The sequence below is a fragment of the Mus caroli genome, chromosome 11, assembly GCF_900094665.2.
Source record: "Mus caroli chromosome 11, CAROLI_EIJ_v1.1, whole genome shotgun sequence".
Taxonomy (NCBI): domain Eukaryota; kingdom Metazoa; phylum Chordata; class Mammalia; order Rodentia; family Muridae; genus Mus; species Mus caroli.
Window position 1 is genome coordinate 91,247,175 of NC_034580.1, and position 15,665 is coordinate 91,262,839.

The following is a 15,665-nucleotide window of genomic DNA, read 5'->3' on the forward strand; positions in this document are numbered from 1 at the left end:
CAGGTAGCTTTGAGATAACTGGCCCCCTTGGCGCTGACAGTACAGGTGGCTGTGAGCTGCTGGACATGGGTGCCTGGGACTGAACTTGTGTCCTCTGAAAGAGCAGTACTTGCTCTTAACTGCTAAGATGTGAGCATATTTAGAGCTGGACGTGGTGGTGTAGACCAATAGAGAGGAAGCCAGTAAGGTCCAACTGAGCTCAGTAGAGAGGGGACAACCTACAGTAAGGCCAGGTAGCCTGGGCTCAAGCAGTGCACAAACTAGTAGGCCTGTCTAGTAGTGGGAAGGTAAGCACATTTGTATCTAGTGACTCATTGTTTGTTTGGTCAGTTTGGGGGTGGAGGGAGTAGGGTAGGGACAAGGTCTCCTTATGTAGCTAAGACTGTTCTGGAACATGCTACGTAGACCAGGATGACCTGGCCTCAGAGAGATCCTCCTGCCTCTGCCCCTTGAATGCTGAGACTAAAAGTGTATGCAACCACACCTGACCTGTGCTTTTTATAGTTAAGTCGAAATGAGGAGATGGCCACAACTGGGAAAGAGTGGTGTCTAAAGGGAGGTCTGAGCTAGCCATGGGAGAGGACTTGGAGGTGGTGCACCTAGGCATCGCTGAGTGCTGTCACGCGGGATCTGAGCCTTAAGCGACACTGGTCTGAGTGCAGACCAGGGTAAAGTTTTTACTTTCTTACCTATATAATGGACATATCAGATAGATGTCTAAGAAGTTGGGGAGCAAATTAAGTCATGTCCCTAACCCAGAATTTAGCATTGAATAGAGCCTCCAGAAAGATATACAGCTGACAATGTTATGTGTGTTTGTGTATGGTGGTTTCCACTTCTAGCCTGTGCCACAGGTGGCTTTTAGAGTCCATCTCCTTTCAAGATTTCTTTGAGCATAAATCTATAGTGAGAAACTGACAAATATGAATACCTCTGGGTGAACAGGGATCTTTGACAGCAGGATTCACTCTGGGAAAAAAAAAAAGTCTTGTGCCTGGCTAGCCAGTATCCTGTGGGTTCAAGGTGGCTCACTGTTGACTGTAGAGGAGGAAGAGACCGCTGAAGTCCCAGGGAACAGCCTGTCCTGAATCTTGGTCACATGGAAGTCACTCTTGGGTTCTCCATTTATGATTCTCACTGTCACCATTGTGATAGCTCCAAAGGTCAGGAGAGCACACATTCTGGAAGGAGGTAAAAGGCAGGATGGAGGCACTTCAGCCTGCAGTTATACAAAAATAAAGGTTGGCAGGAGGAAGTCACTTGACGCCCAGAGCCCTGCTTCCTGGGTGGCTGCTGCTGCCTTGGGTGGCCCAGGAAAGATGGATGCTAAATCAAGCCCCTCTCTGCACGATCCTCCTCCTCTTGCTTCTCCTTTTCCTGTCTTTACTGTTCCCTGTTCCTCCCTCCTTCTGGAGCATGGAAGCTTCCATTTATTTCTCCCCTGTTTTCCTAGACATTTCCCTCCCGTCTCCAGTTCTGCTCACCAGAGTGACATCTTGAGCCTGATCCTGCTGCATTAAAAAAAAAAAAAAAAAAGAAAAGAAAAATCCTGCCTCCAATGAGCCCTTCAGTTCTGATCTCCACGGAGATGTGGCAGATGGCAGAGCCTGACTGAGCGGCAGTAGCCCCCATCCCAGGCCAGGGAACTGCCAGGACTAGTAAATGGGCTAGTTATGTGCCTTTCTACACTTGTGTATTTCAACTTGGTGCTCCCCCAAAACCAGAAACACTGTCATATCCTTAAAAAGCAGCCTGGAGGAGTGCAGCTCCTCTCTAGCTGTTTATTTGTCCCTGTAGAAAGCTTCCACATAGCTACTAAGTTCAGGACTTAGCTGTGATTGAGACTTTCTAGCTAAGCTTTGTGTCCCCATGCCCTCAGTCCTTCTAGGATGTAAAAGAAACGGTTCACACAGGGCCCATCAGAGAACTCAACAGGAGGCCCAGTGGACAGTTCTCACCTTCAAGGGCCCCATCCAAGGCAGAGCCGTGCTTGGTGCAAAAGGGGGGGTACCACCAAGGGACCATGGGGCCATCTGTGCCGATGAACTAGCCATGCACAGGGGAATGGGGAGAGGTCTAAGGCTCACAGGTAACTGGCTTCAAACATGCTGGCTGAACCAGAGAAAGAGAATCCTGGTCACCTTGGAGACCATTCTTTCTCAAGTGGGTGAAGATGATGTAGGTGGCCAAAGAGAAAGGGAAGGGGCTGAGTTTGGCCTGGGCACAGCTGAGGACCCCAGATTGGGGTTGAAACCCTGGTGCAGTGGGATGGGAGAGCACCCTGGCAGAGTGTGTGTGTGTGGAGGCTGCACTCTGGCTGTTATCTCACTGAATAAAGCCCCTCTAGCCACCACATTCTCCAGAGATGTGTGGAGGGATTCCATGACCACCATTCTCTAAGCCTCCCACCCAGAATCAGAGATGGCTGAATGTGTGGCTGGAGTCTACAGCCGTGCTACACACATTTCTTGATGCTTCACTCATTCTAAAAAGCAACCTGAGAGAGAAAGAACATCTTATCTCCCTCTTCATGAATAAAGAAATTCAGATACAAGCCCGAGGCAGTGGCACACACCCCTAATCCCAGCGCTCAGGAGGCAGAGCCAGGCAGATCTCTTGAGTTAGAGGCCAACCTGGTCTGCTGAGTTGGAACAGGTGACAAGTCAGAGGCGACAAGTTCCAGGACAGCTAGGACTACACAAAGAAGCACTGCCTCAACAATCCCCGCCCCCTAAAAGAAATCCAGATACAAAGTTGTTCTCCAACTTTGCAGTAAGGAAGTATCAGAAGAAGAGTTTGAATCCAGGCAGCCTGGCTCCAGAATCCATCCTCAGCTGCAGAGCTACACAGTGTGCCCTGAAAAAGAGAAACCCTTCTTCCTCCTGTGAGATGCTTAGGAGTTGGAGGAGGTAGTTGGAGGGTAGCTGAGTGATAACAACCCAGAACCTGCCACACGTGCCACTACTGACAGGGCACATCCTTCCAGTCGCCATGTGAGCATAGATGCCCCGGGGAGTTTACTACCTCCTCTCAGAGAGGCCAGGGGACCACACCAAAATCACCTAGCAGGGAAGACTCAAGCCCAGCTCCCTTCAGACATATGCTGACTCTACATAGCCTAACCCTAACTCCTGGGAGAAGGAAGCTCAGGTTCCCTGGCACCCTGGAGACTTCTCTTTTCCCAAACCACAAAAGGAGTCCTGGGTTAGGCCTCCTGGAATAAAGAAGATGGCTAGAAGATTTATTTATTTTACAATTGATGATCCTAGCCCCTCATCACCATTTCCCAAGAGTGAACCGTGAAGAACATTTTAGAGTAGACAACGGTCCACTGAGGACCGGAAGGACGTGTGCCAACCCTGTGTTTCCTCTGTTGCCCTCGCTCTTCGTAGGGATGCAGGGGTGCAGCAGCCACTTTCTGTCCTCCTGAGAAGGAAGGTATTCACAAAGAGTACCATCAGGCACAAGGGGTGTGATGTCGCACACACAGCTCAAGGGGCCAGGGTACTTGGGTTCGGGTAGTGTCACACTACAGTCCTGGGGAAGTACCACCCAGACCATTCAGAGGTGGCCTCACACCGCCTGCCTCAGGGAGCCTCCAGGCTGACAACAGTGTGCCCTGTGCGCACCCTCTCTTTCCTCCCGAGTCCATCGGGGAAGCCCACATTCTCTAAGACTCCCAAAGTGAGTAGGTACACAGTACTGCACATACAGTTCAAGTTAGGATCCGGCTCTGCAGAGGCTGGGGAGAGAGGATGGCAGAGGAACCAGGTTTGGGGGTATCCAGTATAGGAGGACAGTAAGGATGTCATACAAAGACCCTACGTATTAAAAGACCCTATCCAAGCCGGGCGTGGTGGCGCACGCCTTTAATCCCAGCACTCAGGAGGCAGAAGCAGGCAGATTTCTGAGTTTGAGACCAGCCTGGTCTACAAAGTGAGTTCCAGGACAGCCAAGGCTACACAGAGAAACCCTGTCTCGAAAAACCAAAAAAACCCAAACCAAACCAAACCAAACCAAAACAAGACCCTATCCATAAAGCTAAGCCAAGCTGCTCCCGGGCTGGGGTTGTCGTTCCAGAGGCCGGACTGTGGGGAGGGGGCGGGGCCTGTGGCTCCCATACCCTGGAGCCACTTCCTCTTGAGACTCCTGTTTCTGTCCCAGCCCCTGGCAGCTCATTGACCCCAATAGAACACTTCCTCTGCGTCGATGGCTCCAGTGTGAACCCATGCCTCTTGTCTGGGTCTCCTGGCCCAGCGGAGACCAGCTGGAAGTTAGAGAGGCTTTATTAAACAATATTTGTTGAGTGAATAAGTACCAAGGAAGAACAGAAGGGGTATTAACGGATGATGTCCACAGGGCCTATAAATAGCCCAGCTCACGAGTCTGGGTTTCGGGCTGTCCTTGCCAGGGCTTGGCAGACTCTGGCCAGGCTGGACTCATTCTGCCATTACAGGAAGGGGTCTTTAAGCTACGAGACCCCTCTGCAGCCTACCAAAGTGACCCCTTTCCCCTTCCACACCCAAGACAATGAGACTGAAGAGAGACTGTTATAGGCACCGCTTTCCTTTGGTGGGTACAGAGGTACCCCTGTTTCTTTAACCAGAGCCACGGAAAGGAATCTGAATCATGCTTTCTTCTACCCAGATTGGCCTGGGGAAGGGTCGGGGTCCTGTAAGCAGACCGTGCAGGTCCTGCTCTCGGCTCAGAGCCCACACGGGCAGCATCAGGCTTTAGAGCTTGGTACTCTGTTTCCCAAGGATCTGTTCTGCAAAACCACTCCCCGACATGTCCCAGCTGTGCCCTATAGACCAAGCCAGAATTCTGGCTGTGCTGGCTATTCCAGGCTCTCTGTGGCCACCACAATGGGAAACATGGGAGGCCATGCCAGCTCCCTCAGGGCTGAAAGGCCAGCCACTCCTCTGCCCTGTCAACAGTGCCCCCCTCCCATCACTAACCCCCTTCTGCCTCTGGACTTCCAAAGCAGTGTTGTTGCAGGTAATTAAAGGGTTTTAATTAAATTAGGATCCCATCTGGCTGGGATCAGTTAGGCCCTTAACGAGGATTGTGTGTCACCAACATCAGAATGTGTATGGGGACTTAGACACGTGAGGACTGAATTTGGGGCCTGGAGGTCCTTCAGATGGGGGGGGGGTGCAGAGAATCCTGAACTCCCTGGGGCTCCCTGAATAAAGCGACTTGTACCACCTCCATAAATGGGGCCATGGAAGGGGAGAGCAGCAGTTTCCTTCTTGCCCAGGAGTCTCTAACATTTCTGAGATGTGTTGGGATGTGTGGGTGTTATTTCAGTTCTACCGATAAGGAGACCAAAGTCTGCAGGAACTCAAGTGCTTCAACACGAAATTCAACAACAGCTTCGAGAAAAGGAGATCTTTGGTTTTTTTTTTTTGGTTTTTTTTTTTTTGGTTTTTTCAAGACAGGGTTTCTCTGTGTAGCCCTGGCTGTCCTGGCACTCACTNTGTAGACCAGGCTGGCCTCGAACTCAGAAATCCGCCTGCCTCTGCCTCCCGAGTGCTGGGATTAAAGGCGTGCGCCACCACGCCCGGCGAGAAAAGGAGATCTTGAGGGCATGAGGGCCCCTGCCTCTAGCCTTCGCCTTCGCCCTCGCCCTCAGAGATAGAGGTAGGAGGACTGGGAAGAGCCCAAGGGCAGTTTCTGGTATATATAGCTGGGCTGGGCCAGCCTGGGCTATATGAGGTCTTGTCTCAGGAAGGGGGAAAAAGAGGAACCCTAAAACAGAGGGTTGAAGATGATGGGAATTCCATTTTTCTCACATACAGAAGTCTGCAGGCAGCTTAGGGTTCTCAAAGACCATATCCCCATCCAGCTTGCCACTCCCCCACGTCTCCGTGGCACTTATGCTAGCATCTAGCGGCTAGTGTCCACATTTGCCAGATAGCAGGGTAGATGAGGGACAGAGAAGGAGCCAAGGGTGAACACCTCTACCTTAAGATGCTTGAAACTTACTCTATAAGCACTTGGCCTAAAGGTCACTGGCCAGATCTCAGCCACAGGGTCACATGTAAAAGACAAGGGTGCGGAATGGGGGCAGGGAAATATAGGATTATGTCAGGCAGCTGTGTGCCCAACTAGCAGCTGGGGATCCCATTATGAAGGAGGCAGGAAAGACTGATGGTGTATTAATTCTCTTTTTCCTATAATAACAATAACAACAAACGACAACAATGGATAAAAATGAAGGCTTTGCCAGGCGTGGTGGCACTTGGGAGGCAGAGGCAGGTGGATTTCTGGGTTCGAGGCCAGCCTGGTCTACAGAGTAAGTTCCAGGACAGCCAGGACTATACAGAGAAACCCTGTCTCAGAAAAGCACCCCCCTCAAAAAAAAAAAAAATGAAGGCTTTGTTTGTTTGTGTAGGCTCGAATCACAGCAGGGAAGGGATCACACCATGAGAGTGGGACAGCTGGTCACATTGCACCCATTGGAAGCAAAGGGATAGATACTGGTGCTCAGCTTTTTCTTTCTTCCTATTCGGTCTAGGGTGCCAGCCACATGATAATACTTCCCACACCCAGGGGCCAATCTTCCAACTTCAGTTAAACCTCTCTGGAAACACCCTTGCAGACAAGATACAACGGTAGAGGTATGGCCTCAACTCCATTCTACATCCAGTCTAGCTGGCAATACAGATGAACCATCACATATATTATGAGACAATTAGCCATTTCTGCTGTAGGTATTATGTAGCAGAACTAGAATAGGAATCCATGTCCCGTCGTGATCCCGCCATGGTCCCGCCATGGTCCCACCGTGGCCCAGCCTTGGCCCAATAATTTCCCCAACATTGCACCAAGGTAGGGAGAACTCTCACTTCTTCAAATGAGGAAGCTCATTGAGTGATGTGGCACATACCTTTGTTCCCAGCACTCAGGAGGCAGAAGCAAGTGGATCTCTGAGTTTGAGACCAATCTGGTCTATTTAACAAGTTCCAGACCAGCCAAGTTACATAGTGAGACCCTGTCTCAAAATATTCAAGCCAGGCAGAAGTGGCACATACCTTTCATCCTAGCACTCCGGAGGCAGAGGCAGGCGGATCTCAGAGTTCGAGGCCAGCTAGTTTCAAGACAGCCAAGGTTATACAATGAAACAAAAAAAAAAGAAAAGAAAAGAAAAGAAACAGTCTCAAAACAAAACAAAACACTCTCAAAAGAGGCATTGGGAGAGGGTCCTTTGTCCAAGATCATTCAGATAATCCATTCCACTCTGGGGACCAGCTCAAGCTCCCTGCATGCCTTGTTGCCATTTCCTTAGAAGCCTCTGCGGTTCAGGAGGAATTAACACGTTCCTGGAGACATGAAGCCAGGTGGCTCTGAGATAATGAGCCGAGAAGCCTTGAGCTCAGCAACCTTGACTCCACTTACTGGGTCAGCTCTCACAGCTTAGCAGGTCAACAAGAAACAAGGTTCCTAGTGAAACCAGGACCTGTCCCCTTACCAGCAAGACCCAGGTCTCTTTTGTGGCATTTGTGCTACTCCAGGACTTTTGCATAATCGGCAGGTGCCGCCCCAACCCCACCTTGCCTGAGCCTGGTGGGACTGATGGCGTCTCTTGTCACCTGTCACCCCAGCCCCCGGTTCTCCAGGCAGCACCACAGGACTAAGATTCTTCTTCAGGAGTAACATTCCTCTCTCCCACTCCCAGCCAAGACATTGGATCGCTTCCCAACTCAGTAACTGGTTCATTGAGTTTCCTGCAACCTATTGCGAAAGCCCACTCGATGATCCAAGTCCCTGATCACCGGATGACCTTTAGCTGCCTCCACCCCCGTAAACCCCTTCCTCCAACTTCCCTCTCCACCCACCCACCTTGTGCATCTCTGAGCAATAGGCCTCGCCACGGGAACCTGCCACATGCAAGGTCATCAGCTCTCCTGCCAAGGATGGGGAAGGGGGTGACTCAGTTCCCGCTTGCTCATCTAGGGAAAGAGAACGAAGGAGAGGGAGGAGGGACAGAAACCCATTCAGTTTTGCCTTAAGCTTCACCAGGAGGAGAACTAACCGGGCTTTGCTGACAGGGAAGTCTCCACTGGCTCACAGGTTACAGAGAAAGTCACTGCAGTATGGAGACTGCTGAAGCCAGGTGGCGCCTGTGTGCATTCACAGCTAAAGAGCACAGCAACTCCAAGTATCCTGGTGTTCAGGACAGAGTGGTTTTCCTTCATCCACAGAACAGTTCTTGGCCTCAGGAAGATGCTACTCTGATAAGAGGAGGTACAGCCTTCACCTCGGTCTAAAGCACCACCCAGTTCCTCTTCAAAGAGGCTTACTGTTTGAAAGAGACACAGTTCATCACAGTGGGGAAGAGATGACATCAGGATGCCTCAGATGCCCTCCCAGCTCTGATGGAGAGACACAAGCCACATCCTTGAAGAGGATGTGGCAGGCTTGCTCCAGGGGATAAACCCATTGGAGAGATAAGGCCCTACCTACTTAGTTGCGGGGGTGGGGTGGGGTGGGAGGGTGCGGACAGACCAGAAGTAGGTCCCCCAAACAGCTTGAAAAGGTTGCAGGCTGGTCTCAAGGTCAAAGAAACCTTGAACTTTTAGAAGGCTCGTCAAGAAGAACCAGTTCTTTGTGGATGCTCCCAAAGGCCAGAGGGAGAGGTCTGGGTGCTTTGTGGGATCCAAGGTCCGGTCTCTACACGGGATTCCTAGCTGTTGCTCAGAAGGGCAGAAATGGGTAATCTCTCAGCCAGGGAAATAGATCTGCTACCCTTGGGAGGATCGAAGGGGCTCATGAACTCTCTGAAAAGACTGAGAGAGACCGGAGGTCTCCTCTAATGAATTAGGACTTGGGAAGATATTTGTTAGCCAAATCTGAATTGAAAACAGCCTGGTTGCTGGGGAAGGCAGATAGGCAGGGAAGAGGAGGCAGAGTGTGCGTGAGGGTGAAATGAAGTTATTAAAATGAACCCACCCCCTGTGCAGGCAGCACCGTGTGCCAGAAAGGCCGGGCCCTCCAGCTGTCCGCAGCAGCTGGCTCTCCGCAGGAGAAGAGGAGTAGGAGGGGCGGGTCAGAGTGCCCGAGCTTTGCTAGAGTTCAGTTTGTACACAGAGGTGGGGATGGGGGCGCCTCACATGTTTTTTCCTCTTCCACCAGACCCTACAGGTGCCTTGGGACAGTGTCTGGTGAGAGGCACAGGTGGGAGAACCCTCCAGATTCCAGTAGCCAAGATTTTTCTTGGCGGGGGTGGGGCATTGGGCGGGGCCAAGTCCAAGTTCTAACTCTGGTCAGTGGTACGGAGGGGGAGGAGAGAGAAAGTGTGTAGAGGCATGCGCAGTCTTGAGTCTCCTCAGGAGAAATGGCTCTAGGGTGATTCAGGGCATAGATGAGAAGGGAGTGTGCCGTTCCCCCCTCCCCTCCCCTCCCATCCATCTTGGTTTCTAGGTCATTTCACATACAGAGGGGCTACAACCAGGTGTCTGTGTGCTGCCATGTGTACCTGTGGACCATCTGGGCTCAGAGATAGTGGGCAGAGAGCGAAGACCGGAAATGATCAGGACATTGGTTCTCACTCTGGGACTCTCCCCATTATGGCTACACTTCTGAAAGGGACCCTGGGGACCTAAATGCAGATCTTCTAGGAGAGTAAACCTAGGATGACCTAGCATGATTGGAGCTCCAGCCTTCCCTTCACCAAGCCCCCAGTGTCAAGGAGCCTTGCCTGGGCCTTTACCCCATGCTGATGCAGTCTCCAGCTGGAGGAGGAAGTGGCTAGTCTCACTTGTCCCCATGCTACCTCAGTCTGTTCCTTCTACCCCAAGAGGCAGATGGGAGTCACAGCTGGAGAGAGCAGAGACGAACCTCTTCATCCTCTGGAGCTGGAGCCAAGTTTGCTTAGAGGTCACCAGGCAGTTTTCACAGGATGTCAGCATGTCCCCAGGCCGGCCCAGAGACACTCCTGCTGAGTTAGGTGGGACCCTGAAGGCTGCAGGAGCATAAGCCCTCTGGGTGATTCTCATGGGTGTGAGGGCTGCGTGATACAGAGAAAGAAACAGAAAGAGGCCAGCAAGGACAGTGGGCTTGATCAGGCCATGCAGAAAAACAATGGCAGAGCTGGGGCACCTCTGGGCATCTACCACTGCCCCCTGCAGGGCTCGAGATGGTACTTCAGGGAGGATCTGGGGAGGAAGATGTCAGCCTTACCTCCCCTGCTGCCTCTTCCCCTCAAGCTGCCCCTTTGGGTGCCATGACCAGCCCCATAAGTGTTACTTTGGGCCTCTGGCACTAGATAGTGTGCCAGCAAAGGGTGTCAAAGAAGCCAGCCCAAAAGCCCTCAGTGAGCCCCTAGCTCCAAGAGATCTGCAGCTTTGGTTCCCATTTGGACCACGCTAGCCAGCCAGGGGGCCCATGGTCCCTCTCCCCTAGATAACTTAGAATAGAATATACAGTGTCCTGGGAATGTTTTATTTCCTGCTCCAAGGACAAGACTCTGCACAGAGAAGTGACAGGGCATCTCACAAGACTTCCCCCCCTCCCCCCCACACCCCACAGACAACACTAGGGCACAGTTCCAGCATGGCCACACAGCCTCCTGAGCCTCCCTCTGCAGATAGCCCCACCGTCCAGCAAAGGAGGCCCTATCCCTATCCCAGAATGCCCCAGTCTTACAGGAAGAGCTGGCTGTCGAGGGAGGGAGAACTCTCAGCAGGTGGTTAGGGCAGAGGATGGGCACACAGCACATGGGCGGACTTCTGCTTTGTGCCCCTCATGCTAACAGGACCTAATAGTCATATAATCATCCTGTCTCAGCTGAAGGACAAGGGTGGCGTGCCATCAGCAAGAGGTGTCAGCGGTGCAAAAGTGCTGGAGGGAGAGGGGACTTCTGAGAAGGAATGGCCTGGCTGGTGACTGAGAGTCATGACAGCAAACACCCAAGGGTGGGGATGAGGTTGCCACCTCAGCCTCAGTGCGGGGGGGGGGGGGGGGCTGCCCACTGCCGGCTCCCATGGGAGACACCATTGAGCTCTCCATCCTAAGTTGTCTACACAGTTGGACTCCCCTTTGCTGACCACTGTTCTCCTTCTGAATAGCAAGGAGAGAGCCAAAGGTTGAGGTCTTCTCTGTGGCTTGATCTGGGGTTGCCTGGCTTCCCTGCCCAGGGGCCTCGGGGTCCAGCATCTGCTTTGGATAGGAGGGAAAGCCCTGTAAGGCTGCCCAGGGCCTATTTCTCTTCCATAACAAGTACCTTCTAACCTCAGGTTGGGCACAGCACTGAGGACCCTTCCCCAACACCTGAAGCTTGACCCTGACCCACCGGGCCTCTCTTACTCTCCACCCCCTCCCTACCTGAGGTTCATCCCTTTCTCTGCCCAGTGTCCAGCCAGCCAGCCTCCTGCACGGGCCTCTGCTGCCCATCTAGATCACCCAGATGGGTAGTAGGGGGTATCACTGTGGTAGTTGTAATCTGGGCACACCTTCTGCACCAGTCGATAGTCCGTGCTATAGAAGGCAATATAGACGCAGACAACTTTGAAGGGCTGGGAGCAGCTCCAGGTGGCCGAGCTCTGAGCGTGGTCACGGGAACAGATCTTGGCTGGGTCGTGGGTACAGAGCGAGGTCCGGCGGCCCCGTTCTACCTTCTCCCACTCCATCCGGCAGTTGAAAATCTTGGATGCCTTGGCTTCGATGAAGATCTGCTGCTCTTGGTGAAACTCCACAGCTTTGCTGGGGGGTACAAGGCTGATGGAGATGTTACCCTGGCCCGTGGCATTGTGGCGGAAGTGGACGCTGAAGGTCCCGTTTCCGTGGTCCACAATCTTGCCTGTGACCAGCAGGTTCAGGGCCACTGTCTTGATGTTGGAGTAGAAATCACCCCATCCAAATATTTTTTTCACCTTGGTCGAGGGTAAGGGACTTTGTTTGGGGCGGTTGGGGGGCTGCCCAAGGACACCCCAAACCTCCCCGGGTGGGGCTAACAGCCCTAGGAGGGTGGAGTTAGCCAAGGGGCGGGACTTAGGTGAGATGTGACCTCGCTTGCGAGGCACCCTAGGCCGAGGCTGGCCTTCATGGTCATCGTGTTCAGGGTCCTCTGAGCCAGGCGGGCCATCGTCTTGGCCGCAGATGACCTATGGAGGGATTTGGAAAGAGAATTAGAACCTTGTCCTCAGAGGACCTAGATTTGAGATCTGGCAGAGCATCCCATCAGTATCTACCTGGTCTCTGTCCCTGTTCACTCAGGCTAAGGGGGTGGGGGTGGAGAAATACACACTTGTTCCCTTGGGGGTCAGGTGTGCACCCTGGCTCTTTCATAATCCACCCTCGTGTTCTGATGCTTCAGTCATCTCCATATCTCATCTTTACTGCCCTGCCTCAGCCTGCTATCCAAAATCTGGAGGGGGTTGGCTGGACGTCTCTCCTCTCCATGGACTAGGGTACCAGAGACACACAACTCTACTCTCCAGATAGGCCCCAGTCAGATGGGAGGGCTTGGCTTCTGATCTTGCAGAAGACCCCCCAGTCTGAAGGGAATGCAGACTGTCTACCCCTTTCCCTCCAATTTATTTATTCACTTCTTGATCACAGCCTTCTTCTCCTCCCAGTCCCTCCTCCCACTGCCCCTCCCCCATCTCTCCCTCTCCTTCATCTCTGAGAAGGGTGAGGTTCCTCCTGGATACCAACCCACCCTGACACCTCAAGTCACTGCAGGTCTAGGTACAGCCTCTTCCACTGAGGCCAGCCAAGACTGCCCAGTTAGGGGGAGAATTTCTACCCTTGAAACATCCAGGTGCCACGGAAGCTTCACTTCTTTCTATCTTCCAGGAGTCCTTCACCTAGAGTTGGGGGTTGCAATTTATTTGGGGACCCCCACCCCTACCTTGGGAGCTCCCTTCTGTCAACACACACACACACACACACCCCTTATATCTTTTAAGACGTTTTAGTCTTCTGGCTGGGACACCGTTCCTAGCCTAGTATAACTGCTGACTTTAGAGGCAAAGACAGCCTATGCTATGCACCACAAAATAAGAATCCAGAACCCAGCCAGAGTCCTGGGCAGTTACCAGTTTGGTTCAGGTTTTGCTAAGGCTAGGAGACCAGGAGCAGATGCCACACCCAGGATGGCCAAGCTTGTGGGAGCAAAATCCTTCTCTGGGGAACACGTGATGACATGCCAAGATGGCACTTGCATGATAAGGGACCAGCTCTTGTGAGTCCCATTTCACAGGTGAGGACATCGGGCCTTGCAGGTTACATCACAAGACATGGGCCACAAGTGTCAGCCTTCCCATCACCAGACACAGTCCCACCTCACGACCTTTTGCAAAAGACTTTTACCAAAGCCCTGTTTCCACCTGGAATGCCCTGTCAAACTCCGCCAGGGCTTGTCTTGCCTACACAGGCTCAGCTATGGTGACAGGCCACACCTTGGGGAGGCTTCCTGGAGGAGAGTGGAAAGAGCCAGTGGGGCTCAGCAGGGCAACAGGGAGGTTACCTGGTTCCCTAGGCTCCATGGCCTGAATGTGTGTTTGCTCAGTTTCCGAAACCGAGTTCTTCCCAGTGTGTCTATGTCACCAGTGAGGGGACAGGAGCTCAGCCACAACATCTGGACTGATGATGACATGGGTGGGGCGGAGGGAATCCTGAGGAGCTGGGATGGGAGGCTCCAAAGGGTTTAGTTCTTATGCCTCTTGCTCTGGCCTTGGTGACCAAGCCAGTCCCGGAGTTAAGACTGCTCCTGCCTCCCAAGTCCCCAGTGCCCCAGGGTCAGAAGTCAAGAAGGAAGGCTCCTGGGTTTGGGTTTAAGGCTGCCCACCTGTGCGTACTTGGCTCTAGGGTTTATAGCTCAGTAGTAAAGAGGGCCACAGGAAAGGGCCAAGCAGGGAAGACATCCTCCCCGAGAGTGGACTAGGAATGGAAGGGTTGCTGTCAATGGGAATTGTTTTGAGGAAGGGGACCGTTCCAGTGGCGCCGAGGCGGAGGCTTCTCCAGGACAGGATTAGGGTCGGGGCAGATGTGGGGCGGTGGGCACGGGTCGCGAGGGAGTTAAGCTACAGGGTAGGGTCCGGGGTGGGGTTCCAAGGCATCCTGGGCCGCGGGGGAGCGGGGTCTGGGCGCTCAGCTCAGCTGCTCTGAGCGCCTGGGGCGGGAGCCGCCTGCCCAGGTCCTGTGGGGCTCGGGCTGCGCGCTGCCGGGAGAGGCGAGGAAAACAACAGGCGAGGAGGGAGGGAGCGAGAGGGACGGCGGGAGGCAGGGACGCGGGGGCAGCCCCCGGTCCGCCCGGGTTTGGCGCGCCAGGGCCCACAGTTCGGGATTCTCTGGGCCCCAGAGGTCAAAGAAGAATACCGCGTCCCCTGGCCGGGCAGGTCACCTGCCCCACCCCCGTTTCGCGCGTCCTGGGATGCTGCTACGAGAGGTCGGGTAATCCTTGGCTACTCAGCTTGGGGGGCCTTTTCCCTAGTGTCACTCTCACCTCCCGCGATCAGCCGCGGAGTGGGTGGGCCATCCAAGCACCCTCCTCCCCGCCCCTATTAACCCTTCCAGTCCAGCCTCTGGCCTCGGACCCGCCCTCTCCCCTAGCCTCCAGCGTTCACCGCATCCCCAGGATGCCGGGGTGGGGGGAGGGAGAAAGTTTCAGGGCTCCGCAGCTTCCCGCGCTCTCCCCATTCCCTGGCCCCCGCCCTGCGCCGCTCCCCGCGGACCACTCACCAGATAGAGGCTGCCCTGCACTAGGAACACGAAGCAGCAGCGGGTCAGTTGCATCTTCCTCCTTTGCTCTCACTCGTCTCTCTTTTCCTTTCGGGGTCCCAGGCCCCCTCCGTCCCGGACTGCTCCTTCAGGCGCGCTGTCCCATGCTCCGGTTCCCGGTGGCTCGCGGCCCTCCCCTCAGCCAGTTGCTGGGACCGACCCCGCCCCCTTCGGTCCAGCTGTGCAGCCGCCGCCCCCTCCCCGAGTCCAGCTGCTCGCCGCGCGGTCCCTTCTCCCGGTCCCAGATGTGCGCCCGGAGCGTCTCGAAGGGGCTCCGGCTGAGCGGTGACTCTGCCGCTCCAGACAGGCGCTCGGCGCCCCGCTTGTTTCCAGAGGCTCGGCTCTCACCCAGATGTGCTGGGGACCTGCGCGCGCGCCCGTCCCCGGTGCTAATTCCCCAGACCAGACGGCCCCTCCCGCCCCGTCGCGGCGCGCCCCCTGGCGGACGCCCCGGGCCACGCCGAGCCGCGGCCGCCCGCTCCCTGCGCTGCGCCCCGCCAGACTGGAGCGCTCCTGGCGCCCAGGCGCCTCCCGCTTCCTCGTCCCTCCCACTGGCGGCGGCGGCGGCGGCGGCAGGTACGGTGAGCCCAGTCGGTACCTCCGGATTTAACTCCTCCCCTGCCGGCCAGCAGCCTGGGGACCTGGGACGCCCAATTTCCAGCGTAGGGGACAGGAGGAGGGCGGAGGAGCTCTGGGAGAGGAGGCGAGAGGCTGGAAGACCGCGGATGGGGACATCAGCTTTTCCGCCCTTCTGGCAGCGCGCCTTCTTTTCTGTAGCGGGCACACGGGAATCTGTCGCTCCACCTACCTCCACCCTAGGAGTCCTGGAATTTGGAAAGACGACTCTACCTAAATCCATTTTTAAGGGCTCAAGGATATTTACAGCGGATCACAGCTGATGGTTCCTGCAAGACTTGATGAGGGTGCTGAGGGAAGTT

At 54.4% G+C, this 15,665-nt stretch overlaps 1 protein-coding gene across 1 annotated transcript; it reads right to left on the reverse strand.

The window, feature by feature from the left end:
• Positions 1–10,432: 10,432 nt before the first annotated feature.
• Positions 10,433–15,095, reverse strand: Nxph3 (neurexophilin 3). The gene is made up of 2 exons (XM_021178043.2): positions 14,689–15,095; positions 10,433–12,107 (listed from the first exon to the last, which is right to left on the reverse strand). The coding sequence occupies exons 1-2, from the start codon at positions 14,740–14,742 to the stop codon at positions 11,403–11,405; spliced, it is 759 nt and encodes a 252-aa protein (XP_021033702.1). The 5' UTR covers positions 14,743–15,095; the 3' UTR covers positions 10,433–11,402.
• Positions 15,096–15,665: the final 570 nt, after the last annotated feature.